Raw genomic sequence first — 17231 nt, 5'->3', positions numbered from 1 at the left:
CTTCCGGATGTGGTCTGACTCTGCTTCCACTTGGCAGGCAGTGGGCTCCCAATCCCTGCCCTTGTTTAACCTCCCTGTCTTCCTACCCCTGCAGCTTCCAACTCTCCCTCTGCTGTTCTCTCCCCACGCTGTCAAACCTGAATGTAAGCTCCCTGGGGCAGAGTCCTGTCCTACATTCCAAGGGCCCTCAGTTGACAAATGGTGAAATAATCATCATCATCTGAAAGTGCAATTAATTATCCTCAATGGGCTCAATTATCCTCAAGATACAAGCGATTGCATCTCTGTTTGCAATGCTTTCTTGGGCCCTGGCACAGATCAGGGCGTGTGGCCAGGATTGCCCAGAGCCACCCCTGTCATTGGGAGTGAGGTGGCTGCTTCAGGGGCAGATACTGGGCTGGAGGACACAGGGGTGAGGCATCGTAGGACAAACACAGCCTGCCACCCCCAAGCTGGCTTGCACCCAGATTTTTCCGTAACAATATAAAAAAGGGCTGCCTCGCTGCCCCTCCTGGGATCTGGTGAGTCTCCTTTCTCTCTGGGATCTGGTGGGGGTCCCAGGGCTGCAGCAGGGGAGGGGGCCTGGGGGGTCTGATCTGCTCCTGCGGGGGGGGGGGCAAGTCAGGGAGGAGAGGGTCCTGCCAGGGAGGGGCCAGGTCTGCCACGCTCTCCTTCCTGCAGATCAGAGGGTCCCAAACTCATTTGACCCCCCCTTTCAGAAAAAAATCTCCCTTGTTTAAACAAAGGAGTCCCTGGGACTTTAACTCTGTGTGACGTCGCTCAGCCTCATTGCACAACAGAGGAAACATCTGCAAATTGTTTTCCAAAACCAGAGGAGGAGGTGGACTAGCCCCCCCCCCCCGAAAAAAAGGGTGGGAGAGAAAGGCCAGGAATAAAGAGAGGGATCCCAGCCCATAGTCCGGCTGCTGCATTGGGGACCAGTTTCCCAGTCGTCTCCCAGGACAGCTCCCCACGGAGGCCACTGCAGCAATCCCCTCGCACCCAGAGCAGGGCATCCCAGGACCACATCCTCTCTCTCCCAAAGGGATTGTTGCTGGAAATGGGCGCTGCTACTCACTGAGCCTCCAGGGACCTGGGCATCAATGGCTATGTGTGTGTGAAGCTATCTACCTCTCTTTTAAATCAGAACCAGTGAAGGCGGTGAAGGTCCTGTGTGAGTGTCTGGAAGCGGTTGGAGGATGGATGGCGGCTAACAGATTGAGGTTGAATCCTGACAAGACAGAAGTACTGTTTTTGGGGGACAGGAGGTGAGCAGGTGTGGAGGATTCCCTGGTCCTGAATAGGGTAACTGTGCCCCTGAAGGACCAGGTGCGCAGCCTGGTAGTCATTTTGGACTCACAGCTGTCCATGGAGGCACAGGTTAACTCTGTGTCCAGGGCAGCTGTCTACCACCTCCACCTGGTACGCAGGCTAAGACCCTACCTGCCCGCGGACTGTCTCGCCAGAGTGGTGCATGCTCTAGTTATCTCACGCTTGGACTACTGCAACACGCTCTACGTGGGGCTACCTTTGAAGGTGACCCGGAAACTACAACTAATCCAGAATGCGGCAGCTAGACTGGTGACTGGGAGCGGCCGCCGAGACCATATAACACTGGTCTTGAAAGACCTACATTGGCTCCCATTACGTTTCCGACCACAATTCAAAGTGTTGGTGCTGACCTTTAAAGCCCTAAATGGCCTCTGTCCAGTATATCTGAAGGAGCGTCTCCTCCCCCATCGTTCTGCCCGGACGCTGAGGTCCAGCTCCGAGGGCCTTCTGGCGGTTCCCTCATTGCGAGAAGCCAAGTTACAGGGAACCAGGCAGAGGGCCTTCTCGGTAGTGGCGCCTGCCCTGTGGAACGCCCTCCCATCAGATGTCAAAGCGATAAACAACTACCTGACATTCAGAAGACATCTGAAGGCAGCCCTGTTCAGGGAAGTTTTTAATATGTGACATTTTAGTGTATCTTTCATCTTTGTTGGAAGCCGCCCAGAGTGGCTGGGGAAACCCAGCCAGATGGGCGGGGTACAAATAATAAATTATTATTATTATTATTACTAATACTAAATTACCCGCCTAAATTTCAAGGGAGGTGTCTTTGGCCACATCCACTTGGCCCTCAGGGGTTGGCCAGATACATTCCTGGCCCTCGGAGCAAAGAAAAAGGGACCCCACCCCAGGAGTCTGTCTGGAGAGCGGCAGAGAGTCCAAGTGCAAGAAAAGGAGACAGGAGCAGGGGAGTGGGGGTGGGGGGAGAACAACTCCTGAGGACCCCCAGGTGAGGACCCCCACTAGAACCAAGCATCCATTATTCACAAGATACAAATGACTCCCTTGTCGGTCAGTTCTGACTTCATGCATTGACTGGAAGGCAGCAGAAACCAGACTGATTCACCTCACATTAATCCCTTCAGTTGCCTTCACATTTTGCATTGCTAGAAGGCTAGAGACATATTTCTTCTCCTCCTACTCTTCTTTCCCCCCCAAAAAGATAGCTCATGGACTGGAATGCGGTGCAGTCCAGCCCTAGTTCCCAGCAAGACTCATCCATGCTTGCTCAGGGAATCTTTTTCTTCTACTGACCTACAAATTCTGTAACAGAACAATGTATTTGCTTTGTAGGATTTCCTAGAGGTTTTCATTAAGACGGACAGAACTTGGCAGAAGACCAAAGGGTTCCTTCCGATCTCTCAGAGGCTTCCTGAGAGCACAGATGGATGAGCAAGACTCAGCTGGCCCTGGAGCAGGAAGAGGCCATGACATCCAAACTGGGAGCAGTGGGGGATTCTGGGAAAACCCAGTGCAGAAGATCCTGGGTGAGGAGGACACCCTCTGCTCAGAGGTGCAGAGCCAGCAGTTGAGGCGGTTCTGCTTCCAGGAGGACAAAGGACCCCGAGAGGTTTGCAGCCGACTCTACCACCTTGACCATCAGTGGCTGAAGCCAGAAAGGCACACGAAAGCTGAGATGCTGGACCTGGTGATCTTGGAGCAGTTCCTGGCTGTCCTTCCACCGGAGATGGAGAGCTGGGTGAGGGACTGTGGAGCGGAGACCAGTTCCCAGGCGGTGGCCCTGGCCGAAGGTTTCCTCCTGAGTCAGGCAGAGGAGAGAAAGCAGGTGAGAGAGACTTTCCTCTGGATACTCCCAAGGGACTCCAAATAGGATGGAGAACATCCCATAATGCTCTACTGTTGGCCCATCCGTTTTCTGGCAAGGCATCCATGGAATGAGATGTAACACCCTGAATGTTTTTGTCTTTGTCATTCTTTTACTAATATTTCTCCCCATTCTCTGTTTTGAATCCTTGTTTCTTTCTCAGGGAAAGGATCTCTTTGCAGAAATGGACCTGGATTCCTGTGAGGCAGAGAGGCCTCCGTTGGACACCAGAGAGCGGCCACTGGGTAAGGAGGAAGGTGGTTTTTCTCCACTGGTGTCATTCTGTTGGTTTTCCAACTCATCTGAGGGTTCTTTGTCACGGCTAAAAATTGGCAGCTGTTTCTTTAATGCTTAAACAGCTGGGTCAGCATGAGTCAGCGGCCTGCACCGGGTTGTATATATAAAGTGAGAAATGTTAGTTTGGTTTGGGTTGGTTGGTTGGTGAAAGCTGGTAGTGTTGATGGGTGTACAGTTGGTCAGTCGCTTCTGTGTACAGTTGGTCAGTCACTTTTGCAGAAAGGCTTTTAAGAATAAAAGCAGAAAGTACTCTGCAAGGATACTCTTCTTGTGGACTCTTTTATGCCAACAAGGGTCTGAGGACCAGGCTGAGGCAACAAAGGGAGGTCAGAACCCCCCCCTTTTTTTACAAACACTGACAGGTTATGGGCCCAGTGTTTCTGAGCTTGTGCAGAGTGCAAAACGACTGACAGCATCTGAGCAGGGAGCTGGTGAATCCTGGTGGTGTATGGAGCCAGTGGCTGTGCGTTGGAGCAGTTGGTGGCAAGCTGTAACTGTCTGCAGTGACGTTGGGGCAGCTAGGATCTGAGGATCAGGAAAGCACTCAGCATCGGCTACTGGAACAGTCTGAACTCCTAGAGGACCACAGTAGGCGACTCACAGAGCAGCTACACCAGTACTGTGCAAGGATACTCTTCTCGGGGACTCTTTTATGCCAACAGAACTTTTTTTTTTTTTAACAAACACTGATATTCTTTTCATCTTCTTTTGCGGGGAGACAGTTGGGAACAAGGGTCCAGAGGAGGGGAGATGGGTTTTTGCACATCTAACATATGAAATGGGCACAAACCTCCAAATGCTTTCAGCAAGTAAGGCTTTCTCAAAGGCCCATCTGTAGTTAGAGATGCCCTGTTTCCCCTGTGAGAGAAGCAGGCACTCCTGGCGTCCTGTTTACATTTTTTCTCTTGCAGGTGACAGAAGGATGCCAGCAAAACCTCCTGATCCGCCTTTTCATGGGGGCAGAAGGGAAGCAGCGGCTGTGGATCCAGATCAGGTCAGGGGAAGCTGCCTTGTGGGGACAGAGGCCGAGGGATGGAGCAATGTCATGGACTGGTTTGGCACAGAGGAGTGGTGGGAGGAAGCAGCTGGGGAACCAGGAAGGGAAGATGGCTGAGAGCCCAAGAAGTGGAGGTGGAGGAAAGATGAGCGGTCAGAGGGGCAAGAGGGAGAAGCCTGTGAAGAGGAGGTGTCAGAAGCTGAAGGGGAAACAGGGATTAGTGAGCTGGGAGACTCTGAGGCAGAATGCAGTGCAGAATCAGAGGCAGAAGAGGAAGGAGGCGAGTGGGAGAGGAAAGTCGAGAGGCAGAGATGAGTCAGGAGAAGGAGGAGCCATCGGTGGCCCCCTCTCCTTCTGCCAGAAGCCACCCTCCCTGCTTGTCTCTCAGAGCCAGGAAACCCCCTGCGTTGCAGGAATCTCTGCTAGATTATGCAAACTTACAGACCCTCTGGGAATGAGCTGCTGTTCTCATGAGGCCCGAAACTCAACTCAGCCAAGTCTGTGAATATCGTGTTCTTGCTAAGAAAGTGTGAACTCCAGCTGTGAAGTGTGGGATTTCCTACCCATAGAACTCTGACACCAGCCTTCTGAATTTCGCCAGTAGGATTCATCTGTAGTTGCAGTTTTCATGGAATCCTAGAGTTGAAAGGGACCCCAAGGGTCATCAAGTCCAACCCCCTGCGTTGCTAGATCATCCAAGACAGATGGCCATCCAAAATTGTTGTTGTTGTTTAGTTGTTTAGTCGTGTCCGACTCTTCGTGACCCCATGGACCAGAGCACGCCAGGCACTCCTGTCTTCCACTGCCTCCCACAGTTTGGTCAGACTCATGTTTGTAGCTTCGAGAACACTGTCCAACCATCTCATTCTCTGTCGTCCCCTTCTCCTTGTACCCTCCATCTTTCCCAACAACGGGGTCTTTTCCAGGGAGTCTTCTCTTCTCATGAGGTGGCCAAAGTATTGGAGCCTCAACTTCACAATCTGTCCTTCCGGTGAGCACTCAGGGCTGATTTCCTTAAGAATGGATCTGTTTGATCTTCTTGCAGTCCATGGGACTCTCAAGAGTCTCCTCCAGCACCATAACTCAAAAGCATCAATTCTTTGGCGATCAGCCTTCTTTATGGTCCGGCTCTCACTTCCATACATCACTACTGGGAAGACCGTGGCTTTAACTCTACGGACCTTTGTTGGTAAGGTGATGTCTCTGCTTTTTAAGATGCTGTCTAGGTATGCCATCACCTTTCTCCCAAGGAGCAGGCGTCTTTTAATTTTGTGACTGCTGTCACCATCTGCAGTGATCATGGAGCCCAAGAAAGTAAAAGCTCTTACTGCTTCCATTTCTTCCCCTTCTATTTGCCAGGAGGTGATGGGACCAGTGGCCATGATATTCGCTTTTCTGATGTTGACCTTCAGACCATATTTTGTGCTCTCCTCTTTCACCCTCATTAAAAGGTTCTTTAATTCCTCCTCACTTTCTGCCATCAAGGTTGTGTCATCTGTATATCTGAGGTTGTTGATATTTCTTCCGGCGATCTTAATTCCGGCTTGGGATTCATCCAGCCCAGCCTTTCGCATGATGAATTCTGCATATAAGTTAAATAAGCAGGGGGACAATATACAGCCTTGTCGTACTCCTTTCCCAATTTTGAACCAATCAGTTGTTCCATATCCAGTTCTAACTGTAGATGAGGTGATCAGGCACTCCCATTTCTTTAAGAACTTGCCATAGTTTGCTGTGGTCGACACAGTCAAAGGCTTTTGCATAGTCAATGAAGCAGAAGTAGATGTCTTTCTGGAACTCTCTAGCTTTCTCCATAATCCAGCGCATGTTTGCAATTTGGTCTCTGGTTCCTCTGCCTCTTCTAAATCCAGCTTGCACTTCTGGGAGTTCTCGGTCCACATACTGCTTGAGCCTGCCTTGTAGAATTTTAAGCATAACCTTGCTAGCGTGTGAAATGAGTGCAATTGTGCGGTAGTTGGAGCATTCTTTGGCACTGCCCTTCTTTGGGATTGGGATGTAGACTGATCTTCTCCAATCCTCTGGCCACTGCTGAGTTTTCCAAATTTGCTGGCATATGGAGCGTAGCCCCTTAACAGCAACATCTTTTAAAAATTTTAATAGTTCAGCTGGAATATCATCACTTCCACTGGCCTTGTTATTAGCAGTGCTTTCTAAGGCCCATTTGACTTCACTCTCCAGGATGTCTGGCTCAAGGTCAGCAACCACACTACCTGGGGTATACGAGACATCCATTTCTTTCTGGTATAGTTCCTCTGTGTATTCTTGCCACCTCTTCTTGATGTCTTCTGCTTCTGATAGGTCCTTTCCACTTTTGTCTTTTATTATGGTAATCTTTGTACGAAATGTTCCTTTCATATCTCCAATTTTCTTGAACAGATCTCTGGTTTTTCCCATTCTATTGTTTTCCTCTATTTCTTTGCATTGCTCGTTTAAGAAGGCCTTCTTGTTTCTCCTTGCTATTCTTTGGAAATCTGCATTCAGTTTCCTGTATCTTTCACTATCTCCCTCGCATTTTGCTTGCCTTCTCTCCCCCGCTATTTGTAAGGCCTCGTTGGACAGCCACTTTGCTTTCTTGCATTTCCTTTTCATTGGGATGGTTTTAGTTGCTGCCTCTTGTATAATGTTATGAGCCTCCATCCATAGTTCTTCAGGCACTCTATCCACCAAATCTAAATCCTTAAACCTGTTCCTCACTTCCACTGTGTATTCATAAGGGATTTGACTTAGATTGTATCTTACCGGCCCAGTGGTTTTTCCTACTTTCTTCAGTTTAAGCTTGAATTTTGCTATAAGAAGCTGATGATCTGAGCCACAGTCAGCTCCAGGTCTTGTTTTTGCTGACTGTATAGAGCTTCTCCATCTTTGGCTGCAGAGAATATAATCAATCTGATTTTGATGCTGCCCATCTGGGGATGTCCATGTGTAGAGTCGTCTCTTGTGTTGTTGGAAAAGAGTGTCTGTGATGACCAGCTTGTTCTCTTGGCAGGACTCTTTTAGCCTTTGCCCTGCTTCATTTTGAACTCCAAGGCCAAACTTGCCAGTTGTTCCTTTTATCTCTTGACTCCCTACTTTTTTTATATATATATAAAATTTTTATTGGTTTTACAAAGTTTTTTAAGACAAACAAACACATAAAAAGACATACAAACACATATAGTTTCATATTATTTTTTCCATAAACCTCTTTTCTCGGACTCCCCCATACCTCCCCTTTCTGCATCCCAATGTCCATAATTTTTTAGCAACTTCTAAATATTCCTGTCCAATCTCTGTCATCTTAGTCTTTTCCTTAATCTAATCTTATATTACTGTAACCCTTTCTTTCTGAAAACCTCGACATTCTAGCATTCATCAAGTTTGTAGTAGTCCTTTAGATAAATTTTAAATTTCTTCCATTCTTCTTCCGCCGTCTCTTTTTCCTGATCGCGGATTCTGCCAGTCATCTCAGCCAGTGTCATATAGTCCATCACTTTCATCTGCCATTCTTCCAAGGTGGGTAGATCTTGTGTCTTCCAATACTTTGCAATGAGTATTCTTGCTGCTGTTGTTGCGTACATAAAGAAAGTTCTATCTTTCTTTGGCACCAATTGGCCGACAATACCCAAGAGAAAGGCCTCCGGTTTCTTAAGGAAAGTACATTTAAGTACCTTTTTCATTTCATTATATATCATTTCCCAGAAAGCCTTAATCTTCGGGCATGTCCACCAAAGATGGTAAAAAGTACCTTCAGTTTCTTTACATTTCCAACATTTATTATCAGGCAAGTGGTAAATTTTTGCTAGCTTGACTGGGGTCATGTACCACCTATAAATCATTTTCATAATATTTTCCTTTAAGGCATTACATGCCGTAAATTTAATACCGGTGTTCCACAACCTTTCCCAGTCAGCAAACATAATATTATGACCAATGTCCTGTGCCCACTTAATCATAGCTGATTTAACTGTTTCATCTTGTGTATTCCATTTCAGCAGCAAATTATACATTTTTGACAAATTCTTAGTATTGGGTTCTAACAGTTCAGTCTCTAGTTTTGATTTTTCCACCTGGAAGCCAATTTTCCTGTCTTGTTTATAAACCTCCATTATTTGATAATAATGGAGCCAATCTCGTACTTTAGGTTTCAATTTCTCATGACTCTGTAGTTTCAATTTGTCTCCGTCCTGTTCCAAAATCTCCCAATACTTTGGCCATCCGGCCTCCATATTGAATTTCTTCAGTGCCTTAGCCTCCAAGGGTGACACCCATCTAGGGGTTTTGTTTTCCAACAGGTCTTTATATCTTATCCAGACATTAAACAACGCTTTTCTGACAATGTGATTTTTAAAGGCCGTGTGCACTTTGATTTTGTCATACCATAAATATGCATGCCAACCAAATGTATTATTAAAACCTTCTAAATCCAAGATATCTGTATTCTCGAGGAGCATCCACTCTTTCAGCCAGCAAAAAGCCGCTGCTTCATAATACAATTTTAAGTCCGGCAGGGCAAATCCCCCTCTTTCTCTCGCATCTGTAAGTATTTTAAATTTTATTCTGGGCTTTTTGCCCTGCCAGACAAATTTCAAAATATCTTTCTGCCACCTCTTGAAGCAGTCCATCTTGTCAATAATCTGCAAGGTTTGAAACAAAAATAACATTCTAGGCAATACATTCATCTTAATGACTGCAATTCGGCCTAACATTGACAATTTCAGATTTGACCATATTTCTAAATCTTTTTTAATTTCTGACCAGCATTTTTCATAGTTGTCCTTATACAAATTCAAATTTTTAGATGTCAAATACACCCCTAGATATTTCACCTTCTTAACCACCGTCAGACCTGTCTCTTCTTGAAACTTCTCCTTCTCCATATCTGTTAAGTTTTTCCCTAAGACTTTAGTTTTTTGTTTATTCAGTTTAAATCCAGCTACCTGGCCAAATTGTTGAATTATTTCTAACACCCTTTTCGTACTAGTGTTTGGCTCTTGCAAGGTCAATACCAGGTCATCTGCGAATGCCCTTAACTTGTAGTGTTTAGCTCCGACCTGTACACCTTTAACCTGCTGGTCATTTCTAATCATATTCAGCAACACCTCCAGAACCGAAATAAAAAGCAATGGGGAAATTGGGCACCCCTGTCGTGTTCCTTTTTCTATCTTAAGTTCCTCAGTTATCACATTATTTACAATCAGCTTAGCTTTTTGTTCAGAATATATCGCACCCATACCATTCTCAAATCCTTGCCCTACCCCCATCCCATGAAGATTCTTTTTCAAAAAGCTCCAAGAAATATTGTCAAAGGCTTTCTCCGCGTCCACAAATATCAAAACTGCTTTGGTGTTTATATTCACCTCTAGCTTTTCCAGAATATCTATTATATTCCTAACATTGTCTGATAGGTGTCTTTTTGGGAGAAAGCCTGCTTGGTCCTTATGAATCTTCTCCATCAACACTTTTTTAAATCTTTTTGCCAAAATGTCTGCAAAAATTTTGTAATCCACATTGAGTAATGATATTGGGTGATAGTTCTTCAGTTGAGTCTTTTCAGTCTCTGTCTTTGGTATGAGTGAAATATACGCTTCTTTCCACGATTCAGGTGCCTTTTTCCCCTCTAGGATCTCGTTGCAGACTTCCTTTAACGGTTGAATCAACCACTCCTTCAAAGATTTGTAATATCTGGAAGTCAGTCCATCTGGCCCTGGAGATTTGCCCAATTGCATGTTCTGAATGGCACCCTCTATCTCTTGTTCTGTTATCCTCTGGTTCAAGTCCACCTTACTCTGATGAGAGATTTTTTGTAATCCATATTTGTTAAGGAATTTGTCTATATCTTCTTCATTTTGTGGCCGTTGAGAATACAGTTTTTTAAAATAACTCAATACCATAAAATTATATATCAATGAAGGATAATCTAATGAAGAATGTAATGAAAGAACTTTTATGAAGTAGTATTTATTAGAACAGCAGTCATAACCATTGGCAACCTTTAGCTCTAATTACGGCCTTACAATGCCTTCCCATGATATGAACCAAGTTTTTAGTACTGCAGCTGAAATAAAGTGAAACCAAGATTAAATTATTGCCTCTGTTAATTGGACTTTATTGCTGGGTTGCTTCTGACTAACAAGTTTCTTTAGTCGGCTCCATAGATTTCTGATTGGGTTAAAGTTTGGGCTATTCCCAGGCCATTCCGGCAGTGAAATATCTTTATCTTGAAAGCACCTTTTGCACACAGCAGCAACATGACATGGAGCGGAATCCTGTTGAAGTATAAAATCTGGCTTCTGGTGCCCACCGAATCTCCTTGTTCACGGGCTTCCGCACCCGTAATTTTAGGGGTCTCCCGCTTGCCGTAGCAGGTCAGACCCGAACTCGCAGAGCCGTCCTCCTCCGGAGCTCGGAAAGAGGACCGCCATTAGCGCTGGCGCCGACCGGAAGTCCTTGACTCCCTACTTTAGCATTCCAATCCCCTATAATGAGAAGAACATCCTTCTCTGGTGTCATTTCTATAAGGTGTTGTAAGTCTTCATAGAATTGGTCAATTTCAGTTTCTTCAGCACCAGTGGTTGGTGCATAAACTTGGATTACTAGTACAGCTTTTGCCACTCTTTTGTTGACTATGAGGGCCACTCCATTTCTTTTACAGGATTCTTGCCCACAGTAGTAGATGTGATGGTCATCCGAACTGAATTCGCCCATTCCCATCCATTTTAGTTCACTGATGCCCAGGATGTCAATATTTATTCTTGCCATCTCATTTTTGACCACATCCAACTTACCAAGGTTCGTGGTTCTTACATTCCAGGTTCCTATGCAATATTTTTCTTTACAGCATTGGACTTTCCTTTCGCTTCCAGGCATATCCGCAACTGAGCGTCCTTTCGGCTTTGGCCCAGCCGCTTCATCAGCTCTGAATCTACTTGTACTTGTCCTCCGCTCTTCCTCAGTAGCATGTTGGACGCCTTCCGACCTGAGGGGCTCATCTTCCAGCGTCATAACTTTTATATGCCTGTTGTCTTTGTCCATGGAGTTTTCTTGGCAGGGATACTGGAGTGGCTTACCGGTTCCTGCTCCAGGTGGATCACGTTTGGTCAAAACTCTCCACTATGACCTGTCCATCTTGGGTGGCCCTGCACCGCATAGCTCATAGCTTTTCTGAGTTATTCAAGCCCCTTCGCCATTGCAAGGCAGTGATCCATGAAGGGGGCCATCCAAAATAGGCTTATCTTATTTCTAGACTGATCACTGAATGCAAAAATTGGTTTCTAAGCAGTGGACAAATGAGAACAAATAGTGGCCTGGATTCACCTAACCAGCGCCATCCGCTGGAAAATGGAGCCTGCCCCCATTCCTCCCCTCCCCCTCTCCATGCCCCCATGAACCCCTTGAATTTGGCCCTAGGGCATTGGGAGGGAACCTTCCCAGAACAACTCACAAGGAAAGGAGAAAGTGGATCCTTCCATCGGGGAAACTGGAATGCTTGCATAGGCAGAATGACTTGAAAACCACAAGGTGGAGTACCACGTATTTGCACAAAGACGGATACCCATAATTAAAAGGCAGAATAAAATAAGCATCTGTCAGGGGTTCAGGAGCAGAGACGCAGAGAAGGGAGGAAACAGAGAGCGAGGGGGAGGAATACGAAGGAAAGATGAGTGGGGATGACGACCCGAGATCACCGAGCCTGTCCAGTGAGTCCGAGGATTCCCAAAAGGGAGCACCAGCGGTCAGAGCAAGGGGGGAGAGCAGGGGGACACCCCAGGAAGAAGGGGGCAGAGAGGAATCAGAGAGCAGCAGCTGGAGATCGGGACCAACGTGCCCAGCTGGGAGCAGCGGGGAGAAAGGGGACCAGACAGCGGATTCCGGAAGCGTTCAGCAGGAAGGAGGGCATGAGTCAGGAGTAGTCACGCCCACATCAGGGAGCGAGGAAACGGTTAAGAGGAAGGTAGAGAGTTGGGCGCGCGCGCCAAGTTCAAATGCAGCGGAAGCTGGAGCAGTAAGCAGCCCGGAGAGTGAGCCAGGTCCCAAAGCCCGCCGCAAGGAGGCGGAAGGATCAGGGGGGTCAGCGTCAGAGGAGAGTAGAAGGGAGGAGGCCCAGGGGGGCAGAAGGACCCAGAGACGTAGGGAGAGGCGTAGGAGGTGGAGCAAGGCTAGAGTATTAAGCTGGTGTGCAAGAGGCGGGGACTCAGACGGGTCTTCGCCGACCTAGGGCAGAAGGTGTAGAGCTGCACGCTGCAGTTCGGAAATGAAACCTGTAACTCAATAAAGACTCTTATAAAGTGAACGTTGGCTAGCGTGGTCCTATGTGAGCTGGGACCTGGTGGCAGCTCTGACAGTAAGACCCGTCTCTCCTCCGGACACCTGAAACCTCGCAGAGAGTGCGGGGGGGAAGATTGGTGTCTGTGAGCAAGCTCACAAGAGTTGGCAGAGATGACGGAAGAACAGAGGATTTCAGCTCTGCAACAGGCAGTGACACATTTGAACGCAGAGGTATTGGCATCCAAGAAAAGGGAAGAGGATGCGGCGGCCGCCTACAGAGATCTCCAAGCCAGGTTTGATGCGTTTGTCAAGCAAGGGCAACCGGGACCCAGAGCGGAGGGCGTTGGGTTGGCACGGAGAGCAGGAGGTCTTGTGGCTCACTTCGATGGGAATTTACAACAGTACCCCAATTTTCGAGCAGACGTCATGTGCGCACTGCAACTGCTGGCGAAAGACTTTAGAGATGAGGAAGAGAAGGTGGGGTTTATACTATCTCATCTGCATGGGGATGCTAAAGCGTGGCTGCGCAATTTGTGGAGGGATAAAGATCCAGCGCTTCGGAGTGCTGATGCCTTTATCAAAGCAATGGATGCGTGCTTTTTATCGACCATAGACGTGGATCTTGCTCGACGAGAGATACATGGACTGAAACAAGGGAGGGCGACTGTACGCCAGTATCACGCCCGCTTTTTTGCGCTGGTCAGTGCCTTGGAATGGGACAGAGATTCGCCCCCAGTTCGAGATCTTTTCTGGGAGGGTCTGAGCGGTGCTGTCAAAGACGAAATTGCGAGGGGGGAGAGGCCCCGGAGCACGCAGGAGGTGGTCCAAAGGGCGCTGACTGTGGGGGTGAGGCTGGAAGAACGCCCTTGGTGCAGGGACGAAGGACGTGGAGGGCGCGAAGCGGCGAGAAGTTTCTCTTTCGTTCCCAGGGAAGCGGCGCGTGCGCAATCCACACCTCCGCCAGGAGGGGGGGTGGAACCTATGGAGGTGGGAGGTGCCAGGGCTCAGTCAGCTACCAGAGCCCCAGCACCGGGAGCAGTCAAATCTAAGCCTCCTAGAGGGAACCGGAAGTGTTACATCTGCGACAGTCCTCAACACATGGCGAAAGAGTGTCCCCAGAGGAGCTCCAAGCAAACTGCAGCCTCCGCAACGGTGAAAGCAGCTGCACAGCACGGAGAACCTCAGCAGGGAAACGACGACGTCTGGCTGGAGACAGAAGTACTGGGGCCCAGCCAGACGAATCTGTGAAGCAGTCCCCAGAGGCCTTGCAACCCACAGACCCCCTCCCACCCAAACCAGTAGTGCAGCTCACCGCATCCCTCCAGCTACCCAATGGCGTCACAGTAGACGTGTCACTTTCCATAGACTCTGGAAGTAATGCTGATTTTATAGCGCAGGATTTTGTGGAGCAGCACGCTATACAGCTACTGCCTGCCACTCTGCCCCTGCAAGTCGTCACAGTGGATGGCAGAGAGTTGCTGGGGGGGCAGGTGGTGAAGCAGACGCCGCCAATGGTGATGCGACTTGGTAACCACAGGGAAGTCATCAGTTTCAACGTCACCCGACTGTCGGACACGCCCATTGTCTTGGGCATGAGTTGGCTGGACAGGCACAGTCCGACGCTGGCTTGGTACCAGCGGCAGCTAATCTTCGGTTCTTCCTATTGTGCAGAACATTGCATCTTGCCCAGGCAGGAGGGGGAGGAGGAAGAATCGCAACTACAGTTGGGGACGCTACACGCAATTCCCCACAAATACGCGGACTTTTTGGAGGTCTTCTGCGAGAAGGAGGCGGACAAGCTACCCCCTCACCGGCCATATGACTGCAAGATTGACCTCCTGCCAGGGGCGACGCTGCCGAAGGGGAGGCTATACTCCATGTCTGAGGACGAAATGCAGGAACTCAAACAGTTCATTGAGCATAATCTGGAGCGTGGCTTCATCAGAGAGTCCAAGGCAGTGGGGGGCAGTCCCGTTTTCTTTGTGAAAAAGAAAGACACGCCCCAAAAAAGACTCGTTGTGGACTACCGCCTCTTGAACCAGATGACCAAGCCGTCTGATTACCCCATGCCCAGGATTGACGACCTCCTCGCGATGGTGCGCAAGGGGCGCGTGTTCACCAAGTTGGACCTACGAGGGGCGTACAATCTCATCCGCATACGGGAGGGCGATGAGTGGAAAACGGCCATGTTCACGCCCCTGGGCACCTACGAGTACAGAGTTATGCCCTTTGGATTACAAAATGGCTCTCACTGTTTTCAAGCTTTCATGCATCACGTGTTGGCGGGGCTCCTCTACAAGACGTGCGTCTGCTTCCTGGATGACATCCTGATATTCTCTGAATCGCAGCAAGCTCACGACCGAGACGTGAGGGAGGTGCTGAGGAGGTTGCAACAACATAGACTGTACGCCAAGCTAGAGAAGTGCCAGTTCGACACGACGGAGGTAGATTTCCTGGGATACACGTTGTCGGACAAGGGACTAGCCATGGACAGCACCAAGGTTCGCGCGGTGCTGGATTGGAAGAGCCCGCGGAACCGGAAGGAGGTACAGCGGTTTGTCGGCTTTGCCAACTTCTATCGCAAATTTATCAAGGGGTTCGCGATGCAGACGGCGGCCATTACGGACACGCTCAGCTCCAAGAAAAAGAAATTCATCTGGACGGAGCAGGCGGAGCAGTCCTTTCAAGCGCTCAAGCGTCTCTTCGCGTCGGAAAAGCAACTGCTGCATATCGACCCCAGTAAACCGTTGAGGGTGGAGACAGACGCGTCAGACAGAGCCGTGGGAGCCGTCCTGCTGCAGCGAGACCCACAGGGGGTCTGGAGGCCGGGAGCGTTCTACTCCAGGAAGCTCAGCAAGTCGGAGCAGAACTACACCATCTGGGACAGGGAGTTGCTGGCCATTCATGCAGCGTTCAAGGCGTGGAGGCATTTCCTGATCGGCGCCAAGCACACAGTGCAGGTTTGCACGGACCACAAGAATCTGGAGCACTGGCGCACGGCGCAGTTCCTGAACCAGAGGCAAATACGTTGGGCAGAGTTCTTTGCGGACTTCGATTTCAGAATAGAGTACGTCCCAGGAGACACCAACATCATGGCGGATGCACTGTCCCGGAAACCGCAATACCTAGAAGAGGTGACGCCAGCGGCGGCCATGCACATCTTCGCACCGACGGCGTGGGCGTGTGCCTCAGCTACGGTAGACCTGGATGCGGTGCGGCGTGCGTTGCGGGACGACTCATTCGCGCAAGAGAAGATGGCAGAAGTGCACAGAGGCACGGCTGACACAGACGAGTTCCAGGTGCGGGACGGCTTGCTCCTACGTAAAGGGGCCGTCTATGTGCCTGGAGACGAACTTCGAGCCAAGGTACTGCAACAGTTGCACGACGCACCCACGGCCGGTCACTTTGGCACAGAAAAAACGGTGGAATTAGTCGCGAGAGACTTCTGGTGGCCCAAGCTGAGAGGGGAGGTCGCGAACTACGTAGCGAGGTGCGACACCTGCCAGAGGGCCAAGGCGGTGCACAGACCGCCGGCGGGACTGTTGGAACCGCTGCAAACGCCGTTTGAGCCGTGGGAGAGGGTGGCCCTGGACTTTGTCACGGATCTACCCAGCTCGAGAGGCAAGACAGCTGTACTAGTGGTGGTGGACTTGTTCACCAAGATGGCACATTTCATTCCGTGTGCGAAGGTGGCCACGGCGGAACAAACCGCCAAACTGTTCATAGATCACGTGTTCAAAGTGCATGGTCTGCCGCGGTCTATACTGTCCGACCGCGGACGCCAGTTCATCTCGAATTTCTGGCAGAAGCTGATGGGTTTTCTAAATGTCAAGGTCAATCTGGCATCGGCAAGACACCCGCAGACCAACGGGCAAGCAGAGAGGGTCAATGCCATCATGCAGCAGTACCTGAGATGCTATGCCAATCAACAGCCTGCGACGTGGGTGGATTACCTGCCGCTCGCCGAGTTCGCTTACAACAACACGAAGCACGTGTCCACAGGGGTGACGCCGTTCTTCGCCAACAATGGGAGGAATCCCAGAACCTTCCCGGGACTGGAGAGAGTGGGGGAAGGAGAACCGCAGACGGCGGACGCGTTCGCGTCTGAGTTGCAGGCGGTCCACGATCAACTCAGGCGGCAGCTGGAGCTAGCTAAGCACGCCTACAAGGTGCAAGCTGACAAGCACAGACGGGTTGGCGAAGACATCCACGTAGGAGACTGGGTCTGGTTGGCAGCCCACGCAGTGCCGACCAGATCACTAGCCAAGAAGAAGTTGGGGCACAAGCAGATCGGTCCGTACCAAGTCGAAGCACAGATCAACCCGGTAGCTTTCCGGCTGGCGCTGCCGGAGGGTTCCAGAATGCATCCGGTGTTCCACAGGTCGGTGCTCACTCCCTACAAGGCACCTCACAGATTCCAGGAGCCCGGGACAGCACCGAGTCCGTTCCAGAAGAGGACGGAGACGCGGGGGTTGCCGCAGCAGGACCCCATCAACGAAGTCACGGAGATTTTGG

At 49.5% G+C, this 17231-nt stretch overlaps 1 protein-coding gene across 1 annotated transcript in view; it reads left to right on the top strand.

The window, feature by feature from the left end:
* LOC309530352 (uncharacterized protein) overlaps positions 1-17231 on the top strand; it is a 302362-nt gene that overhangs the window by 127131 nt on the left and 158000 nt on the right. The window contains exons 2-4 of the mRNA XM_082219248.1: positions 2626-3118; positions 3321-3402; positions 4366-4448. Coding sequence (XP_082075374.1) covers positions 2717-3118; positions 3321-3402; positions 4366-4448 — 567 coding nt within the window. The 5' untranslated portion in view covers positions 2626-2716. The remainder of the gene's footprint in view (positions 1-2625; positions 3119-3320; positions 3403-4365; positions 4449-17231) is intronic.

This window comes from Podarcis vaucheri (assembly GCF_965113315.1).
Source record: "Podarcis vaucheri genome assembly, chromosome: 4".
Taxonomy (NCBI): Eukaryota; Metazoa; Chordata; class Lepidosauria; order Squamata; family Lacertidae; genus Podarcis; species Podarcis vaucheri.
Note: the sequence above shows the minus strand (reverse complement) of the source record. Positions and strands in the feature narration are given on the sequence as shown.